The sequence below is a fragment of the Physeter macrocephalus genome, chromosome 3 (assembly GCF_002837175.3).
Source record: "Physeter macrocephalus isolate SW-GA chromosome 3, ASM283717v5, whole genome shotgun sequence".
NCBI classification, from domain to species: Eukaryota; Metazoa; Chordata; class Mammalia; order Artiodactyla; family Physeteridae; genus Physeter; species Physeter macrocephalus.
In genome coordinates, this window is record NC_041216.1 from 7,739,139 (window position 1) to 7,761,728 (window position 22,590).

Sequence of the window (22,590 nt, forward strand, 5' to 3'; positions counted from 1 at the left end):
TTCTTTTAGAAGTTTCTTTCTATATTTTTTCCAATTGAACCAGAAGAGGGAGCATCTTTTCCCTTTCTAGACAGAGAAAGGGCAGCATCCATGTGAGGTACTCTAAGTACAAATATCGAAACTAATAAATCCTGGTTTGAGTAGCTTAATAATAGAAGTCAAAATATTTCAGAACGAGCATTATTCATCTTTTTCTGACTTATTTAAACAGTGTCTAATGACCACCTTGCAAAATTAGCCTAAATTAGTTCATATTCCTCAAATATATCAGGATGATTTTATTAGGATCTAAGGTCATAATTTTTTGTTGTTAAACACTGAAATACAACCTCTGAGATACCTGAGATACTGAGAAAATAAAAATACATACACTGGAATCCAATTAAAGTTAAGATGAAAAGTATTAAATGAATTCCAACTACCTAATAGAAAACATTACATAAATATTAAATATTTGTTGCATTTAAGCATCTATTGCCTACAGTTACAAGATAAAATATTGTGGTCATGTAATACCCCTAAATGGTGTAGTTTTTGTTTTACAAAGCATCTCAACTAACAAGGATGGTAAAGTACATTTCAAAAGCACCTCTTATTATGTAAAAGGCACATTACTTAAAGTTAAAAGAAAGCTGAGCACCTAGCATCCAGAAAGACTAAAAGCAGCAACAACATGTTCGTAGTAAACAATGTGACATTTCTCAAAAAACACAGAAAGGTAGAAAATTAAACAATACATAAATAAGAACAAAGTATCTTGAAAGAAAGAAAGACGATAATTTAGAATTCTGCTATACTTTGAGCAACTTGAACAAGTTTTCTTAGTGGGAGGAGGCGGTGGGCGGGCAGGTGGAACTGTATATCCAGTGAGGCACAGTGTAGAGCAGAATAGCTGAGTAGACCCTTTCCTCTGATAAGCAGTTTGCCCCTTCTGGAGGATTTTTTTACAACCAGAACAGGAAACTCGAACAGCTGTGGCTGGAACTGAAGGAAGCATTTTATTCATGCCAGATGATGCCAGTGAAGGCTGAAAGCCAGTAGTCAACTGTGGAGCTTTAAAAAACAAAAAATTGAAAAAAAAAAGTTTTACTTTTTACCATGAATTTTAAGTAGGCATCCTTTCTTTCTCTTCTAGAGCTAGTCTTGAAACCCAACACTAATTATGCAATACACAATTAAAGCCATTCTAAACTGCCTAGTTTACTAATATAAGTAGATACTTCCTCTCACTCATACTGGTCAGAATAAATAAACATGATTCATTCATTCAGTTCTGCTTCTTACCAAGAGGACTGCCACTGACTGAAAACACAGCACTAATTTTCAGTTCCCCTTCTTGAGTTTTTTGCTGTTGGCCATGACTATACTCCTTTTAAAAAGAAAAATAAATAAATATGTAAAGAAAAAATAAATACAATGTATCTAAAGAAATCCAGATATTCAAGACATTTTACTATGGCTATATAGGGGTGGATAATGTTTACTACATTAACATTAATAAGAAATAATAGCAAGCAAACTATAATTACAATAAGGGTATAACATGTTTATACATGCTGAGAGTTGAGGTAAAAAATGACAGTAGCTATCTAGCCTACAGCACTAGCAGATATTCACAAATTATTTTTTTTAATTCTTAATATTATTACAGTATTTTAAGTTGCTGTTTATCTATTATAAAAGTAATACACATTTACTATACAAAATTTAGACAAGTAGAAATGAGAAAAAAATTCTAATTATATTTCCATTACCCCAAAACAACCACTGTTACTCTTGTTATATTTCTTTCCAGTCTTTTCCCCTGCCGTATGTGTTTCTTCACACAGTTGTAATTATACTGAATATAGCATTCTTATAAAATGATTTTTTGGTCACTTGAACCAGCTGAACATTTGCATATTATCACATATTACTCAAAAATAACTTCTAGTGGCTAAATATCAGTGTTTCTAAGGTTGGAGTCCAAGAATCCCTGAAGTCTGTAAAGGTACTCCAGGCAGTCTGAGAATTCTAAAAAAAATGTTTTAAAAGTCTGAGTTTTTATTTCAATAATTTTTTTAGTGAATGTAAGTATATTTTTAGTCATGAATAACCACATATAACTGAGTTATACAACAAGTTTTTAGTGCTGTTGTTAGCTTTTACAATTATATTATTGCATTGTGAAACCCCTAAGTGGTAGATTTAACTTATTTTAATTCACTGTTTATCACACTGAAACTTGCAAAACCCTGAAAGACGTTTTATTCTTGGAATTCTCAGGCAACTCCAACATACCCCCTTTTTTTGTGATAAGAGGTACCTGTACATTACTGGAATTCGAGAAATACTGATATATATTATTTAATAGACATATCAGATTACATAAGGATGAGACTGGGGTGAGGTGAGGCACTTGCCTCAGGCACAAATTAAGGCATCAAAAATCTCAGTAATATTTTTTAAATGCCATAATCCATGATAAACAAAATACCAAAACTTTAAATAAGTAAAGACAGGATCAGTATTACTAATTTTTCCCTTGGCCTCAGTCTCCAATTTGACAGCCCTGTATGGCATTGAAATTACATAACCACAACCCAGTGCTGGTTCACTTGTTTCCACACATTTGTTTTAATTGATAATGCCATGATGAACATCTCTGTGAATACTCATACACTCATATTTAGGATTATCTCCTAAGGAAAGAATCTTAAAGTGGAATTACTAGGTAAATAAGTACATAGTAAAGGTTCTTGATGCACAATGACAGGTTGTTTTTTAAAACCTTAATTTTATTTATTCTAGCAATTTGTGATAAAAGCCACTTAAAAGTCTCTTCCCATTCTTGTTTTAATTTCCAATTTTTTTAAAATATCCATTTACAAAAAAAGCATTATAAGGTAACAAGATTAACCTCCGATAGCATCTGTTATCAACATTTCCTCAATATGTACTATGAGATAAATTTTACATACTGAAGTTTCCATTTTTATGCCAAAAAATTGATGGTTTTTACCTTTGCAATTCCTTCTATTTCTTACAAAGTTCTACTTCCACAATAAAATACTAAGAAAGTTTTCATTGTTTATAATACAGTCCTTTAATCCAGAGGTCAGCAAACTTTATCTGCAAAGGGCCAGATACTAAATATTTTTGACTTTTCAGGCCATGCTATCACAACTACTCAACTCTGCCCTGGTAGAGCAAAAGTACCCATAGATAATATGTAAATGAATGAATGTGGCAATGATCCAATGAAACTATAAAAACAGTATGCAGAAAAACAAAACAAACAAAGAGGGCAGGCTGGATTTGGCCCACTGCTGAAAGATAATTTGCCAACTCCTGCTTTAATCCATCTGTGATTTATTGATATTTATTTTTGATATATAATGAGCATTTTTCTTTTTCTTTCTTTGAATAGCTGATGAATTCCTTCCACTCACCATTAACATATCAACTTCCTCTAAAAATATCTCTTTTATGGCAATCTATTCTGCATCACTATCAGGCTGACTAGTCTTATGATACCACACTATCCTAATGAAAATAATTGTGAGATGTTTAATCATTTAATAGTTCGCCACATCTCTAATTTTTAGAACATACATGTAACATAATGTGTGTGTGCAGGCCTATTTATTTTTCTTCAAAACATAAGAAACCATTGATATTTTCATAATTGTATCAAAACTGTATCTTAATTTAGGAGTAACTAATATCTTATATTAAGAAAAAAGTCTCTGCATTCATTCAAGTTGTTTTATCTGATACAAGCACTTTTTAGTTGCTTTGCTGTAGGAAACAGTATACCTTTTCATCATATTGTCTAACTGGGAAACAACTGATTTATAGAAATATTGCTCTGTTTTATATAACTAAAATTCAACTAGCTACTCCACTAAACTTTCATGAACTCTATTAATTTTCTAATAAAGATCCTTACCAGTAAATGATGATAATTTTGTCTCCCCTTTTCCATTATTTCTTCTAATTTCTTTAACATGTATTGGGTCGAAAATCCAACAAGAGTTAAATAATAATGCTGACATCAGTAATTTGTGTTCATTTAGTTATTATTAACAGAAGGTTTCCATCATTTTACTTTTAAATTCAATGACTGTTATTGATCAGAAGTAGATATTTCCTTACCTGATCAAGAGAGTATCTATTATAAGAAATGCATAGTGAATTACATGAAATGTCTTTTGGCATCTATCTATATATCTAGGCTTATTAGACCTGTTGATGAAGTTACATATATTAAGAGATTTTCTAATATTGACTCATCATAACATTCCTACATTATATAGTATATGAAAGCATATTACAAGTAAAATTTTTTTCAAATCTCAGAAAACTCCAGAAAAAAAAATCAGTATTCATGGGCATACTTTCATGGTCTCCAGTCAGCTCTCTTTCTCACTGTCTGTGACAGTTATTTCAAACTTCTGATACATTCCTTAAGCCTCAAGTACATATTACTTATATAATATAGTAAAGTAAGAATATATCTTAAGTACTCTGCTTATACACCCCACAATGCCTTCAAGGCATAATGTTTATGTTAGTATCCTCCCAACAATGATTAATTTTACAAATATTTAATAAAAAATCAATGACTAATAACTTGAGAAGTGAAAATCTGATGACCCAAAAGCTTTCAGAAACAGAAAAACAGGTGTCAAAACAAAACCAAAAAATCCTTTACCAATATCTTTACCTTCCCTTTATTTACCATAAAGTATGTATCAGTATCCCAAGACAGTATTTTAGAAATGAAGAACCCAGTTTCTATAACCAAGTTAACTTGACATGGCTAAAAAAATAAGCCCCAACATTTAATTACTGCATTCTATTTTCCAAGACTATATGACTCACTACTGTGACAATTAATTGATTTGCTTTCCCATTCTAATCCATTTACTTCAATGAGAGATTATAGATTAGCTCTCCTTTTATTATGAGCAAAAAGAAAAGAAAAAATCATGATTTTAATGTAATATTTACTGAATTTCCAGCTTTCAGAAACTATAGAAAAGGGGAGAAGAAAAAATGACGTCTCTGGCTCTTTAAAGTTTTTATTTTAAAAACTTCTCTAGTCATTTTTTTCAACAACTTTTATTTATAGAAAGTTTGGTAGACTATAATAATAAGGCCTTGATGAAGGCCCCTGATTGGCTCCTTCCTGGCCATAAGGCCTTGACTAACTAACTTATTAACCTCTGTGAATCTCAGTTCCCTCACCTAAAAATAGAGTTAATATCTGGCCTTCTTATATTGGAGGATGAAACAACATAGTACACATAAAAGTATCTGTAAGTATTATATACAGAATATATTATAGTAACATGCAATAGGATTTGAATGAAGAAATGTAACCGGGAGGACAAATGATGCTACGCCAATAACAGAGGCAGGAGGATGACAACTGGCAAACCCAGAAAATTATAACTGAAGAAATAATCAAGAACAATTGGGAAGAACTAAATATATATATAAACATACATTTCAGTATCTTAGTGATTTATATGGGAAAGTAAAAAAATTAAGAGCAAAATGAACTGTGTAAAAAGGAGAATAAGGAAGTGAGTTGAAAGCAGAGCTACAAGTTAAGGAAAGAGAAAAGCCAAGGGAGGTTTTGACAAGGTGCCAGAAGCTAAAGCTATGATCTTATTACACCAAGAGAAAAGTTATTACAAGTAACTGATGGTCAAAAGTAAAGACTGACCACAGCTGTTAAATCTATCAGTATTTTATGAGCATTAGGTTAATAGTACTGTTTCAGAGTCTAAGAGAGTAATTTGTTGGAACTCCTTTTTCCAGTCTATGGGAAATGAATAAGAATGATAAAGCATTAAGCAGTGTTGAACAAGGAATATAGATTTCCAATGGTCACTGAGGAGAAATACCTAAAAGAACATGACAATGAAGAAGGAGGTGGGAGAAGAGGAGAGGAAATAGGAGGGGGGGAGAGGAAGTAGGAGGGAAAGGGAGAGGAGGGGGAGAGAGAAGGTAAGGAAGGGATGGAAAAAAAAGAAAGAACCAGGTATCCATAGTTTAACATGAGGTCAGGGATTTCTAGAAGAGTTATCAAAGGTATGATCCCACAGGACTGGTGTAGCTGATAACAGAAAGGACTTCTCAGAGAACACCTAGCTTTACCCACTCACATGCTGGAACAGCCTTATTGTGGGGTCAGGGCAAAGAATGCTTCTGGACCTTATGCCTAGGACTTACACAGATTCCTGCTTGGTTTTTAAGAGTCCAGTCAATCAGGTGGTGAGCCCTTAGGGAAGTTCTTCCCCAAAATCATGATGAAACTTCATATACGGCATTTTATAACACATTATTACACTTTGAATAGCGATAAAAAATGTAGGTGTAGGGGCTTCCCTGGTGGCGCAGTGGTTGCGCGTCCGCCTGCCGATGCAGGGGAATCGGGTTCGCGCCCCGGTCTGGGAGGATCCCACATGCCGCGGAGCGGCTGGGCCCGTGAGCCATGGCCGCTGAGCCTGCGCGTCCGGAGCCTGTGCCCTGCAACGGGAGAGGCCGCAACAGAGGGAGGCCCCCATACCACAAAAAAAAAAAAAAAAAAAAAAAATGTAGGTGTTTCTGTGTCCTGACTGTTCCACCCTGTTGGTATTGTCCAGTCACTGGAATCTCTGATTGTTTTCAAAACAGTAATATTGGGTTGGCCAAAAGGTTCATTCAGGTTTTTCCGTAAGACGTTACAGAAAAACCTGAACGAACCTTCTGGCCAACCCAATACAAATAACCTTTCCTGATGCCCTCTTCCCACAGTGTATTTGGTCTTTGCTATAACTGCCTTTTCAGCTCAAGGAGTGTCACTGGGTCATGTACAGGGAGAAAGTGATGTCTTTGGTACCCTGCCAGCATTATGATTTCTTATGGATTTCCCATGTCCAGATTGGGGCACTGAAAAGACAGGAGATCTGCCCTGTGTAGACATGGTAGTAGTCTTCTGAAGCATACACTGCCATATGAACCTCCCCTAGGTGTCAGGACACTTCCTTATCTCTAATTCAGATATCCACGACCTCTATTTTGCCTGCTTTTATTAACATGCTTTCATTATTCAGATATTTTCATATTCCTTCTCTACCATCTTTGTAGCTACCACACTCACACCCATCCAACTCTACAGCTTTATCATCACTACCCTATACAGCTACCCTGCACTGGGCACCAAGGCATTCTTACTTAATTGAAGCATCAATCTGACTCACATAAATCACCTACATCTATAAATCACCTATTCTTCCATTTCCTTACTCTAAAAAGTGGTTCTCAAGAGCAGAGGATTTTGTCCACCAGGGTACATTTGGCAATCTCTGGAGACATGGTACTACTGGCATCTAGTAGGTAGAGGTCAAGGATGCTTCTAAACATCCTACAATGCACAGGACAGCCCCTCACAACAAAGAATTATCTAGCCCCAAATGTCAATAGTGCCGAGAAACCCTGCTAAGAGACATCTGAGTGAAAAAAACTTCTTCCACAGAAGTCTCACATTCTCAACCCGCCTAATATAAAAGAAAGATATGGAAAGGTAAGCTTTCTCCACATCAAATGTCATTTCAAAAAAATAGCTAATTCATGCTATCTTTACTTCTCAGCCTCTGCACTCATACCAGCTGTATAAAACACAGAACACCCTCAAACAATTGCTCTATTGCATATTCATCCCTTGGTCCTTTTCCTACGTTCCAAAATGATTACAGCATCTTTATTCCGTTCCAACCACTGCAATGTCATTAACTGCATGGATAACTTCACTGACTTCAGCATTCACACTTACAGAATCTTTATGACTTTTACCTCCAGAGCAACCTTGAAATAACAGAGCTCTATCCTTACCCTTATTACTCACAGATCTCAAAACTGGAATCCTGTATCACCCATCAAAGCATCAAAACCTCCTTTATCTTCTACCCACTGATCTAATGAACTGGCTCTTCAATCAATTAATTTTTCCAAAGATTAATTAATCCCATTAATCCCTCCGGAAAAACACTTAAATCCATACATAGCCTATACTTCATTAGCAGCAACTGCAAAAGGCTTACTACCTTATATAAACTCAATCACTCCATAAACTCACAAACCACCATAAACTTTCAGCCATGTCTGCTGTATCAATCTCAAATCGTTGAAGACTCACTTTCCCTAATCCTGCACTGAAACTAAAAATCACAGAACAGTGGTATTAAGGAACGATGTGGATTAAAAGCCTTAACTACTACTTGGACAAAGTCTCCTATAACTCTGGTTGATTCCTTAGTATTATTCTTATAAGATAATTCAATTGCCTCAACCTTTATTAAGAGTCTCCTCTCACCCCATCAACAAAACACTTCACTTCTTAATCAAGAACTTCCTTTCTTGAATGAATAATTCATGTGTGGAACAAAAAGAAGGGGGAAAAAAAGGTGAAATGTTTACTTGAGCATTGTCAGGTTCATCTTTAATTTTGTCTAGTAGTCCCTGCTGTGGTGCCATTGCTTTGTCATACTCATCATCCAAAGGTTCTTCTTTAATTCTAATATTTGATGCAAAGGAATTCCCCAGTTCCGAACCAATGGATTCTTTATTGGCAAATGGATAGCTGGAATCCTAAAACACAATATAAAGGATTAATAAATATTCAGATTTTAAAATTATTCCTCTTCAGGTTTAACACCCAAAGAAAAGCTCACTGGAAATGAAGAACTCTACGGACATTCATTAGAGTCCCTATGCTTACAAGTAAATGTGATATATGTCTAAATATCAAAGACAAATAAAGAATCTAAGAGCAGAGGCTTCTGAGAACATCTCCAAAGATGTCCTTACAAAAATAATAAAGGAAATTTAAAAAAATAAAATCAGCGCTCTACCTAACACATATAGTTACAGTTTAGAAAATCACATAAAGAAAACTTTGACACTTGCCACAGTTACAGCAATCTACATACACACTGAAAACTTACCCTAAAGTTTGTTTCTGGGGTTTGTGGTAAATGGGTATGTAATGTTTCTTCAACTTGATTAGCTATTGAAAGAAAAACAAAACAAAACAAAACAAACACATGTATATGAATAACAAATCTTACAAAGAGTGACCTAAAAAGCTATCATTTGATAATCACCTCTCTTTTCCAACAAAGCTGCTCATTAGAGTGAAATGGGTACCAAAAAATACCCAAAAGGTAGTTTCACTCAAAACAAACAATCTGGCCCCATCTAACTTTTAGCCTTGCCTCATGCTCTTTCCTTGTTCAAACCTAAATAAAGTGGTTACTTTATTCACTATGTTCTGAAAATTACTTATGTTTGTTCTTCCCCGTTTCTGCTTATATCATTCCAAGTCCCCTCTATCCTAATCTTTATACAGTCTTCCAGACTCAGCTCAGTTCAAAATTCACCTCTCCTCTATAAAACCTGCCCTTGTCCACTGAGTTAAAAATCATCTCTCTCCTAATAATACCTAAAACAGTTTCAGTTATTTGAAAGAAATTTTATTATACTGCCTTATAACAAACTCTTCTACTACTGTCTTTAATTATAAATTAAGTTTTATGCTATTCAACTGGTTGTTGACACTTCTGCTACTTGACTTGTCTTGTTCCTTCTGCTATTACACACTATGTTCCTTGAAGACAAGTACCCTTATGATTTATCCCTCATAGGAATATTGAAAATATATACTGAATAATATATACTGAAAAATACAGTATACCCTTGTACAGTCTTGTACATAATGGACACTTAAATTAGTTGTTATTTTTAACAATACTGATTTGTTCTTTCAATCATAGTTTTCCTAGCACTGTCAAAAGAAATATAAGGATTGGTATATTCTACCAAGCTTTCTTTCACACCTATTGAACATTTATTGAAATATTACTATTTTCACTACACCAGGTTAGGCCCCAAGAACACAAAGATGAATAAGATACAATCTGGCCCTCAATAAACTCCTACACTAGCACATAAGGCAAAACAAACAGAGCTATAATACCGTGTGATAAGTACTATAAATAATGAGGCATAAACAAAATGCTATGTAAATATAGATAAGGAAATAAACATTCTTGATGTAGAGAGGTTAGGGATGACTATAGGGTAGAAGAGGTTTATGAGTTAGGTATTGTTGGATAAGAAGCACTTTTACAGGCATATATACAAAGAGAGAAAACGACATTCAGGCAAATGGAATAGCAGGAGGAAAGAGAGGCACAGAAATAAGAAAATGTATATATTCAAGAATGGAACTGAAGCTAAGTATAGAATGGAACTATACCCTAAGTATAGGGTACACTGGGCAAAGAGGCTCAAGAGGAGTCTCAAGAAACTTCTAAAACATAAAATAGAAATGTTATCAAAAAGAAAAACCCTCCCTAATTTGGACTAATTGGTGGGACAGCAGTTTGAATTAGTGCTTACAGCACAAAGAAGTTAAATCCAACTTCAGGTTCCAATGTTCAACCAAAGAAAATGAACAGGTGATTCGAGTATCTTGCCTTCTCATCAAAATATTGCAACCAGGGGAGGGAGAAATGAGGTTTAGAGCTATTTTTCAACCATTTATACCATTACCAATAGTTACTGGGAGAAATTCAGTCACTCTGCAAAGAACAAGGATAAAAGAAAAATGACAAGCTTACAATGAATTTAACTGTTCATACTTTGCTTAGCATCAGAAGTAATAAAAGCTGCATTATATCAGTACGTTATTTATTGTGTTTTATGGCTCTATGCCAACAATTATTACCTGCTTTATCAAAAAAACTGCTTTTCAACCTTGAATCCAACTCTTTATGGGGTTTATCCAACCGTTTTTCACGTTCAAGATAAGTTAGGTCTCTATTTTTCTCCTTTCCAGAAAAAGTCTCTTTGCTGTTTTCTCTTACTAGACTAAAATCTTTCCGTATTGATTTAAAGACAGAAACCTGATCAAATTGTTTAGGAAAGTCTTTTTTTAATTTATTTTGAATCTGTATTTCATTTTCATTGTCTGATTCATGCTGTGTGACTCTTCTCTCTACTTCCAAGCTATCATCAGTATGAATTGAAGAAACAAGATTGTCCTTTGAACTAAAATCCTGTTCATCCTCATTGTCACTACCAACGACTGGAATTCCTGCAAGATCCCCAGAGTTCAAAAAATAATCATCTTCATCCAGCAATGAATTTTCAGATCCTGTTTGATTCGGCATTCCATAAGACATGCTGTCAAGGGTAGGAGTTAAGTTGTGGTCTATATCTTCAGACATTTCTGTATCCATGATACCACCACCTTAAAAAGTAAAATACTGTTTAGACAAATGATAGTGCTAAAGATGACCATATTTATAAGGTCTGTCTGGCATTTAACCAAATATATATTTTTTCTTTTCAAACAAAATATAGATAATAATACTGTGGTATTCAATTAGCACTTTGATATAGGTGTGACAGATAAAATATCCCTATCTGACAAATAAGGAAATAGGGATGTAAAACTTGAGAAACTATTTCAGGTTAGAAAGAAAGTCAATGCAATATAGAAAAAGAGCACCAACTTCAGAATTAGACATATCTGTGTTGGAATCATAGCATGATTAACTGAAAATCTATGTGATCCTGAGAGGTAAACTCTCAGGCTTCTTTATCTGTAAAACAGTGTAATACTCACCTTGGAGATTAATTTGTGGTGAGGTTTAATGACAGTATGTAAAAAGGGACTAATAACACAGTGACTGACACATAGAAGGGAATATAAAAGTGATAATTATAGTTATCATAGAGACTACTCTGGGGAGCTGAGATTAGAACCCAGATCTCTGACCTCAGAGTCCTAATTTCTCTGCACTAACTCTAATAAACACTTACAGCAGTTAATGTTTATAATGGTACATATTTAAACATAAAAATAAAATTTATCCAAGCCAGAATATATATTAAAAACTGTTTACTGTTCAAAACTACATGCTAAAGTCTCTTCCATTCCAAAATAAAACAAACAAAAAACCCCCAGCCCTGGGCTTCCCTGGTGGCGCAGTGCTTGAGAGTCCGCCTGCCGATGCAGGGGACACAGGTTCATGCCCCAGTCCGGGAAGATCCCACATGCCGCGGAGCGGCTGGGCCCGTGAGCCATGGCCGCTGAGCCTGTGCGCCCGGAGGCTGTGCTCCGCAACGGGAGAGGCCACAGCAGTGACAGGCCCATGTACCGCAAAAACAAAAAAAACAAAAAACAAAAAACCCCAGCCCTGTATTTCTTTTTCCTGACCTAATTCACCTTTCTTTCACAAACTCCTAGGGAAAAAGTTTACATTGGTTTGTTTCTACTTCATCTCCCAATCATTAATCCTTTGAACTTAATGCAATCTGGTTCCCAACTTCGCATCGGAACTTCTCTCATTAAGATCATCAATGATTTCCTCATGGTCAAGTCCAATTATTTTTTCAATCCTTATGTGGCATATCCCTCCTAGATAAAATACCTTTGGTTTTTTTTGTATTGTTCCCTAATTTTATAACTGTCCTATTAATTTATTTCATAGTCTCTTCCTCTGCTTTATGTGCTCAATATTCCAATTCTCGTCTCATTTTATACACTCAGACTACTTTATTTACCACTATAGCCTTGACTTTTGCTGTTGACTTCCTAAGCATTTTAGCTTAGACCTTCCTTCCAAACTTCAGGTATCTATATTCAATTAGCTTCTATAGGGACCTTTAACTTAGCACCTCTAAAACCAAATTCATCATGTTCCCATTCCAAGCATACTTTCTTGTTTTCCCGTCATTTAACAGCATCACCAAGTCAGCAATTTGCTCAAGATAAAACAGAGAATCACTCCAATTCTCCTTCCCCTTGGACAAATTCTGCAAACTGTATTAATTAATATCTCTCTCAAATCCATCTCCTCCACTTGGTACCATTCCAACACTCCACATCTCTTCCTGTTGACAGTGTACTAACTCAATCCACATGATATCTAGGAGGCAACCATATTCTTACATATCCTGCCCTGAAACCATATTTAATTGGTCCATGAGCAGACAAACTAGAACTGGTAAAAACACAGAGTGAAGCAAAGACTAAAAATATTAGTGGCACCGGCAGCCTTGCTTTTATTTGTTCCTGAAGCCCAGATGAACCCTTTGTGTGGCTGGATCTTCAAATCATTCCCTGGGTTCCATGATCCAGGATAAATTCCTCTTTTTGTTCAAGCTGATTTGATTTGAGTTGGATTACTTATAATCAAGTCCTAACTGATACAGGGTCCAAATGAAAGCTTTCTTCAAGTCGCCCTCCTCCATAAAGACATCAGAATTATCTTTCTACACCATTAAACATTCTACATTGTACCTTCACTTGAAATCCTTCAATAACATCCCACAGCCTAAAGTACTCACTCATTCATTCAGCACATATTTATTAGGAAATCACTCCATGATAAGTACTCTGCTAGATGAAAAAGATAGCTATGATTCCCTCTCCTCAGCGAACCAGAAAAACAGACAAATGGAGGAAATAATAAAATTAGAAAAATCACCATTTTCACTTAACTAAGCAATTAATTCAAACAAAGATGCTAAAATCTTAGAAGTTTCTACAACTTATTTTCACAAAGTATATATATTACAGAGAGAAAAGCAGGGAGGGATGAGAGAGCATGCACAAAACTATAGATATTCACTATACTGTTCTTCCAATTGTTCTATTTGAAAATTGTCATAATAATAGAAGGTTAGGGAGAAAATATAAATAAAGAAGCAGGGTGTTAAAACACACACATACATATAGTGTGATAAATTTGCCAGACTGTAAGCAACTAAAGGTCAGGGTTAGAACCTCCTCTTTACAACAGTTTATCCTTACTACCTGACCACACAGCATATGCTCAGTAACTGTTTCATGAATGAAATACGCATTTCGTGTGATCAACAGTTTAATCTAAGTTCTACAGTATATAAGAAGTCAACTAAAAAGTAATATTGCAAGCAACTTCCAAAATCTCTGTTTTAATTCAGGATATGGTACTGGGAAAAAAGGTAACCACCTGAAAAAACTGGATCCCTAACTCATACCAAAATAACTTCCAGATGTATTTAAGGTTTAGACATAGAAAATAAAACACTAGTATTAAAAAAAAACATGGAAGAATTATTTTTAGGGGAAAAACATCTCTAAGAATGACAAAACCTAGAATAAAAGACCGATTTACTGAATAAAAGACCAAATGTGACTATAAAAAATTCCTAAAGAAAACATAATCCAAACCAAAAGATTAAAGACAAAGTTGTTGAAAACATTTTACTGTACTTTATATCATGAAAGGTCATTTCCCTAATGGATAAAGATTAAGACTCATAGTTCAATAAAGATACCAACAACCAAATACATTTGTAAAAGCAAAGGATCTGAACAAACATTTCACAGGAAAGGAAACACTAAGGTTGAACTTTGCTCATAAGTGAAATGCAAATTAATAATGCAATTAGATACCATGTTCATACAGCAGGCTGATAAGGACAAAAGGTTTTGATAACAGCCTGGCAGCTATGCTATTGGCCAAAGCTGCCAGACTATGACCTGAGGCCAGAAAAGTATACAAAGAAGAGTGTGGCATAGACCGTATGTGAGCTGAAAAGCCTAAAATATTAATATTTACTATGTGGCCCTTAACAGAAAAAGAGTCTGCCAATCCCTGTAGTAGAATACTATTAGAGGAAGTATAAAATAGTACAGTTGTAAAAAAGAGCAACCAGGCAATATTTATGATACTTTAAATACACATACCTCTTGGTCCAGCAATTCAACTTCTAAGAATTTATCCTACAGATATTTCTCAAAAGATCTATGAAAAAGAACATGTATAAGCAGCAAAGACTGGAAACAGCCTATTTGTTCAACAGTGAGGCTCAATTAATTACAGTACATACCTATAATGGAATATCATATAGCCGTTAAAAAGACTGAGGCAACTTTATACGAGTTCTCAGGGTCAATTAGTAAAAATATCTGAGTGAGGAAGAATATACATATATATGTTATCCTACCACTGCTGTATGTTTTATAATTTATGTGTACGTACAATTGTTTATACATTAAAATACCTTCCACTGATTTTCTGTGACACCAGAATCAGGTGGCTATAAGACAGAAACACTAACTCTTCAAAAGCATATCCTTCTGTATCTTGAGTTTTGAAGCACATGCATCTATTGTCTATTGAAAAAAATTTTTTATCCTTATTTGAGAATGCACTCAAGCTTTTTCAGAGATGGCAATTTCTAATAAAGCATCTAATCTGAATTTGCAATTTTGCTAGTTATCACACAATAAATCTGTAGGCAGCATAAAATCTTATGAGATTAAATTATGTTAGTTATATTAATATATATAGTTAACTGGAACAGAATTGTACTCATTCTTGTGGCCCAAATAAAAGAAATAGCTTCTGTTTCTCAGAGCCTACATCTACAGAAAAAATGCAACACTAAAATTATATTTGGGGATCACAGTAGATAATGAAACACTTGAAAGCAAATTTCTCACAGAAGATTCCTAGCTAGTTTTTAGACACTGTGAACAGGTTTGGTATGTTTGAAGGAAAGCAAGGAATATAGGGCTTGAATTGAACAGGTGTGAGGAAGAGTGCTTAAAAATGACAAAAGAGAAAAAGCCAGAGGGTAAATATATTAGGAATCTGCAAACCACAAAAAAGATCCCAAAGAGGAATTCCATGATTTACGTTTTACAAGGAACACCCCAGCTTCTGCAGGAGTACTTTAAGGCTGTTAAATGTTACAGGGAATGAAGAAGGGAAGGAAGAACACCACACAGGAGGCTAATGCAATAATCCAAGGGAAAACTGGTGGCTAAGACCAGGATAGTAATGGTGGATGTGAGAAAGAGTAGTCAGATTTGGGTATAGTTTTAAAGTAGAGGCATTTCTTGGTATATGAGAAGCTGAATATAAAAGAAGTCAAAAAGAGCACAACGGGGTGCCATTTCTTGAGATGTAAACACTAAGGAAGTAACAGACTGAGAGGGGTAGAATGAATAGTTTAGTTTGGACCCATTAATTTTGAGAACCTTATTAAACCTTCAAATGGAGATATCAAGAAGGCAATTGGACGTATAAAGAGTTAAAGAGGAGACTCTTGCCAAGAAATGACATATAAATTTGGGAATCATCAATGAAGTTCATGGGACTAGTTAAAATCACCTAGTGATTGTACTTACTACTGATGGAAGAGAGCTGAGAGTCCTAAGATACTTCAACTTTTCGAAATCTGTAGAAAGGAAGGAATCAGAGAAAGAGGCTAAAATGGAACAGCCAATGAGGTAGGAGGAAAATTAGGTGGGTGATGTTACAGAAGCAAAGTGAAGAAAATATTTCAATAAGAAAGAAGTGGCCAACCATAATGAATGTTGTTGAGATAACACATAAAATGAAGACTGAAGATTGACTATTAATATTGGGAAAGGTGAAATGAACTACTTCCTTGACAAGAGCTATATCAGTAAAAAAATGGGTACACAAAAGCTGGAGTGGGGTGATCCCATAAAGAGACTGAGAGGAGAGAACTGGGGAAACTTAAGTACAAACAACTCTTTAGAGGAGTTTTGCTCTAAATTAAAGAAAATGAGCAGAAACTGGACTAAAATCTGGAGTGAAAAGTTTTTCTGGCTTTGTATTTTTGTTTTGTTTTTTTCTTTTTTTTTGGTGAGATTGTTTTTCTAAAGATGGAGAATATTACAGCTTACAGTATACTCGTGGGAATGATCCAATAAAGAAGGAATAACTATGGGAATAGAATTTTAAAAAGAGTGGATATATGTGTATGTATAACTGACTCATTTTGATGTACAGCAGAAACTAACACAACATTGTAAATCAGCTATTCTCCAATTAAAAAATTAATTTTAAAAAAGGGAATAACTAGTAAGTTCAGAGGGAACATCTTTGTGCAACAGGGCATGTGATCAGTACATAATTTTCCTTTGTGAAAGAATGAAAGGAGCACATGGGTTAAATGCAGGTAGGTTGTTAGATTTTGTAAAAGGAGAATGAAAGTTATTTTAAGTAATTTAAGTACAATATTTGTGTCTGATAATGAAAATAAATTTCATGATGTCAAATCAACTTTTACTCCTTGTCCTCCTTTTGCTCAGTCCTTGCTTTAGTGGCATACTGATATTTGTATACTATACACAAGAATCATTTCATTTTAAGGTACAACCACCAACAAGGAACCCACATAGATGAACATTATGAAAGGGCTGTTAGTTACTTTCATTGCCAATATATTACTCAATTACTTCCATAGATTTTTGTTTTAATCAAAGGATAATTTTCAGAACCGAACTAATATCAATTATAATTTTAACTTCAGAAGTTATGATTCTTTAACAATTCTCTGACACTGTTTTTCTCTTATATAAAGAAACAAAGGATCAAAAGAAAAAAAAAAAAACAACACAAACTCCAAAGAATGCAAAACAAATAATAAGCATAAAAATGAGGTAATCTTGGTTCATCTTAAATAAAAACTTAAATCTGCATTTTGTTTCTGAGATGATTTATTTTTATTTTCAATAAAATACAATCTCCTAAATAATAAAAGCCTCTTTAAACTATAAGATCAGGAATGCAGTCACCAGTTAAAAGTCCAATGAAGTCAGGAATCTTAAAAATGAAACGTACATGCCTTAAACATTTATTTTTACTTGGAATATATAAAAAAGCACCTTGGCCAATCAATGATGATCAATCAATACTTTGGAAATGGGTATGCTAATTTGAGTTCTTTCTTGAACAAATCACAGCCATAACACAATCTTCATGACTGCAACTTTGGTTTCTTTAAAATGGCATGAGGGACTTCCCTGGTGGTCCAGTGGTAAAGAATCCGCCTTACAATGCAGGGGACACAGGTTTGATCCCTGGTCAGGGAACAAAGATCCCACAGGCCCATGGGGCAACTAAGCCCTCACGCCACAACTACTGTGCTCACGCGCCTCAACTAGAGATAGCCTGCATACCACAAACTACAGAGCCCATGCAGTCTGGAACCTACACACCACAATTACAGAGCCCACATGCCCTGGATCCCACATGCCACAACTAGAGAAGAGAAAACCCTCATGCCACAACTAGAGAGAAGCCCACGCGCTGCAATGAAGAGCCCATGTGCCGCAACTAAGACCCCATGTAGCCAAAGATAAATTAAATAAATAAATAATAAATATATTTTTTAAATGGAATGAGAAAATAAAGACAGTTGCCCCTCCACCTCTTTACTGACTTTACCTACTAAGTCTTTCTAAAGCATTAAAATTATTCACAGAAACAACAATTTACTTTTCAGAGGAAATTTCATTAGTGTCAAAATGGTACAATAAAAATTATTTAATTACAATGACAAGTACTACTCGAATAAACAGGTTTGGGAACAACTGACTCTTGGTAAGCATGCAATTCATCAAGAGCTGAATCAAGTTGTCTTTGTCTGAAACTACTAGATGCTCCTCAATAGCCACTCTAGCTTCTTCCCTTAATGACAGATCCTCATTCTCAATGAGGCACAATTTACAGTAACAAGAAGCATGGTAATTCCTAATTATGATCCTAAGCTGAAAAAGAATCTTAGCTACTAATAGGCCAATAACCAACAGAAAACTTTTCATGAAAATGGGACAATAAGTGAAACACAACAATCCAGTGTTCTTTCAAACTCCAAGTATCAACCCATTAGTGAGCCAGGGCCATGATTTGTTTTTTTTAAATAGGCTAGAATGGAAAACAAAGAACATAATTCAGAGTGACAACAAGTAATGCTACAAAACACCTGTACACACACACACACACACGTAGGTCTCAATGTAAAATATATTTCTAGCAGTGTTTCAAAATTTTAAAAAAACAGTGGTAATGGATGTTAACTAAATGTATTATGGTAATCATTTTGCAATATATACATATAGCAAATCATTGTGCTGTATACCTAAAACTAATACAATGTTATATGTCAATTTTATCTCAATTTTTTAAAATGTCTTAAACAAAACAAAAACAAGTACCCCTAAGATAATTTTGCTTCTGATGCACAATAATGCTTGAGGCTCACTGAACTAAACAATGCTTCTCAACGATTACTGGATAACAGAATCTCTTGGTGAGCTTGGAAATGGATTCCTGAGCTCCACTTCTAAAGATTCTGGTTCAGGAGGTCAAGGGTGGCAGCCAAGGATCTGACTTCTAACATACTCCCAGGTGATGCTAATACTGCTGATGCCCTACCACACTTTGAGTAACAGGCTCTAGTATTTTATGAACCAGCCATAAATAAACTGCAGGTAATAAATCACTGTATTCAGAGGCTGCACGGTGATCTTCAGATTCATCAAGTCCAATCTCTTATCAGATGGTTGAATTTCTTCCACAAAACCCCAAGTGGTCAACCATCCCTTTGAATGTTATACCAACAAAGATGACCCACTGAATGCTCTACCACACCAGAGATGAACCATATATGACAGTTCACAAACAACCCATGTTAAGTACTAATGAAGATGAATTAGTTTTGTCAGGGAGTCATGACTAAAGATTACAGCTCTCTTTTCTTGTTTTCATTTAAATACGTGTTGTTACTGTGGTATACTACTAAGGTATGCCATTGTTCATTCTATACATTCAATGAGGAGAGATGAGACTCATAAGTGAGATTCACAGAACTTACTTTCACTAATTTTTGCTTTTATTTGTTCCCACAGTGGGGAAAAAAACAGTTTGAAACCAATGGAATACTTAGAACAACTTGATTTTATAACTTACTAAAAGGTGATTAACAAATATGAAAACTTGAAACACCTCTAATAGAAATCAGTTATGTTTTACTAATTTCAATAGTCCACTTGTACACTATTAAAGCTAAAATATAATTTAACACACATTATAAAATAAAACACATTAACTATTTCTTCTTCACTGTGAGGACAACTGAAATAAATACAACAGACTTTACTCATTGACATTTACAGTGCTCTGAAAGCAATGATCAAGAAGATCAGAGACATCAATAAATGGATATATTCAGCATGTACCCAAAAATTGTCCAGGGTCTATTAAAACTGAAGCATATCACTACAACAGAATATTGTACATTTTAATGGAGTAAAATGTTTATATGTTTTTATAACATTTCAGAGAACATATTTCTTCTATAAGTAGAAAACAATGAAATTTTAACAAAACAAAAGCAAAAGTAATTTATGCTAATAGTTGCAGAAGCACAACGCCACAGAGGTATGGAGAGACAGTTCCAACTGTGTCCCAAACTACAGTTCTACAACATTCCTGCTATTAGTGCTAATTCTAAAACTTCTCTAATATATTTACAGATAAACAAGGATCTGTTCCAGTCCTGAACCTAATTTTTTATCCCTTTTAACTGGGAAAAAATGCAATGTTAAAATAATCATTTTTAAGGGCTTTAAACTGTAGAAACATAGTAACTTGCACTTCCCCCCCTTCAATGGCATTAGTAAACTTATAACAATTCCACGCTGTTACTCTCATGAACTCATTAAACACAAGATACACCAATTCTACTGGCACATATTACCTGCGACAATGGTCAACAGAGATTTAAACAAAGAAAGAAAAGGTCCTACTTGAACAATTTTATAGTAGGGGTTGGTAAACTACAACCCTTGACCAAAGGATGGCCCCTGAGCTAAAAATAGTTACTACATTTTTGAGAGAGTAGAAGAAAGAAGACAAAAGAGAGGGGAGGGGGAGGGAGGAAGAGGAGGAAGAGAAGAATACACAGGAGACCATATTTTCTGACTACACCCAACAGAGCTCAAATGTTTACTATTTGGCCCTTTTCAGAAAAGATTTCCTGAGCCCTACCTATAGCAATATTGCTGAATGTAGCTCACACAGTATAACTGCATCATGCTAGAAAAGCATATGAAGCTAAATAGGCCTAGGAAAGTCCTTAGGGCAATTATCTACAGAACTATTTGTGAGTTATATCCAAAATGATTTAGAACAGGGCTTCCCTGGTGGCTCAGTGGTTAAGAATCCGCCTGCTAAGACAGGGGACACGGGTTCGAGCCCTGGTCCGGGAAGATCATACATGCCGTGGAGCAACTAAGCCTGTGCACCACAACTACTGAGCCTGTGCTCTAGAGACTGCGAGCCACAACTACTGAACCCGAGTGCCACAACTACCGACACCCGCATGCCTAGAGCCCACGCTCCCCAAGGAGAAGCCGCCGCATGAGAAGCCTGCACACCGCAATGAAGAGTAGCCCCCGCTGGCCGCAACTAGAGAAAAGCCCGCGCACAGCAACGAAGACCCAACGCAGACAAAAATAAACAAAAAATAAAATTAAAAAATTTTTTTTAATGATTTAGAATAAAGAAATTGTAAATTAGGCACTAGCTACAATCCACTGTCATAAAACTCTACTTCCAGCTGTGACACAGTACTGATAGCAGAATAATCCTCCTGTTGTGAATAAAAACCTTGACAAAATATATAAAACAAATGTATTCAAAGTATGGACAACAATCAACAAAAGACTGTGACCTCTGAGAAAACGAACTAATGAGGTGACTGTCCTAGGCTTTCTGCCTGGGAACATATAGCAAGTTCCAGTACAGAGAGGGAAAACTCAAGTAGAGAACACCAGTCTCAATAAACTGGGGAGACAACAGACTGAGAAACCTAAAAGAGCTGGTATTTGCAGGACAGATTACCAAAGAAAAGACAAAGACCCACTGAAAGAGGACTAGAAATTCTTTGCCTGAACAGTAAACCACACATTAGACAGTGGGGAAGGTTATGCTTGTGTGATGTAAGGGAACATATGGGAACTCTGTACATTCTGCTCAATTTTGCTGTGAAACTAAAAAATGCTCTAAAAATTAAAGTCTATTTTTACAAAAGAAAGAGAGACCTTGTCAAACAACTGGGAGAATCAATGGAGACCTCTAAAAAGTCGCACATTAAAAGTAGGGCTGGGGGACTTCACTGGTGGTCCAGTGGTTAAAATTCCACACTCCCAATGCAGGGGACCAGGGTTCGATCCCAGGTCAGGGAACTAGATACCGCATTCCGCAACTAGAAGATCCTGGATGCTGCAACTAAACACCTCGCAGGCGTCAGCGAAGATCCCGTGTGCTGCAACTAAGACCCGGTGCAGCCAAAAATATAAATAAATAAATATTTTTAAAAAATGAAATAAAAGTAGGGCTAAACTAATTCTAAAGTAAAGCCAATCATAGAGCTGCCCTAACAAGCTTTAAAAACAAGTCTCAAATCCTAAAGATGCTACCAGAAACCTACTAGAGCTAATCAATGAATTTGGTGAACTAGCAGGATACAAAATTAATGCACAGAAATCTCTGGCATTCCTATACACTAATGATGAAAAATGTGAAAGAGAAATTAAGGAAACACTCCCATTTACCACTGCAACAAAAAGAATAAAATACCTAGGAATAAACTTACCTCAGGAGACAAAAGACCTGTATGCAGAAAACTGTAAGACACTGATGAAAGAAATCAAAGATGACACAAACGGAGAGA

General features: G+C 35.2%; 1 protein-coding gene across 8 annotated transcripts in view; it reads right to left on the reverse strand.

Moving 5' to 3' along the window:
- ZMYM4 (zinc finger MYM-type containing 4) overlaps positions 1-22,590 on the reverse strand; it is a 207,923-nt gene that overhangs the window by 53,899 nt on the left and 131,434 nt on the right. For 5 of the 8 annotated variants that reach the window (XM_055082993.1, XM_055083008.1, XM_055082992.1 and 2 more), the window contains exons 3-8: positions 10,763-11,287; positions 8,979-9,040; positions 8,452-8,622; positions 3,932-3,982; positions 1,285-1,369; positions 798-1,053 (exon numbers count right to left, since the gene is read on the reverse strand). In XM_055082993.1, the coding sequence (XP_054938968.1) occupies positions 798-1,053; positions 1,285-1,369; positions 3,932-3,982; positions 8,452-8,622; positions 8,979-9,040; positions 10,763-11,287 (1,150 nt within the window). Of the gene's footprint in view, positions 1-797; positions 1,054-1,284; positions 1,370-3,931; positions 3,983-8,451; positions 8,623-8,978; positions 9,041-10,762; positions 11,288-14,779; positions 14,838-22,590 lie in introns of all 8 variants that reach the window. The other 3 variants (XM_055082999.1, XM_028486441.2, XM_055083001.1) reach the window with 2 other exon arrangements.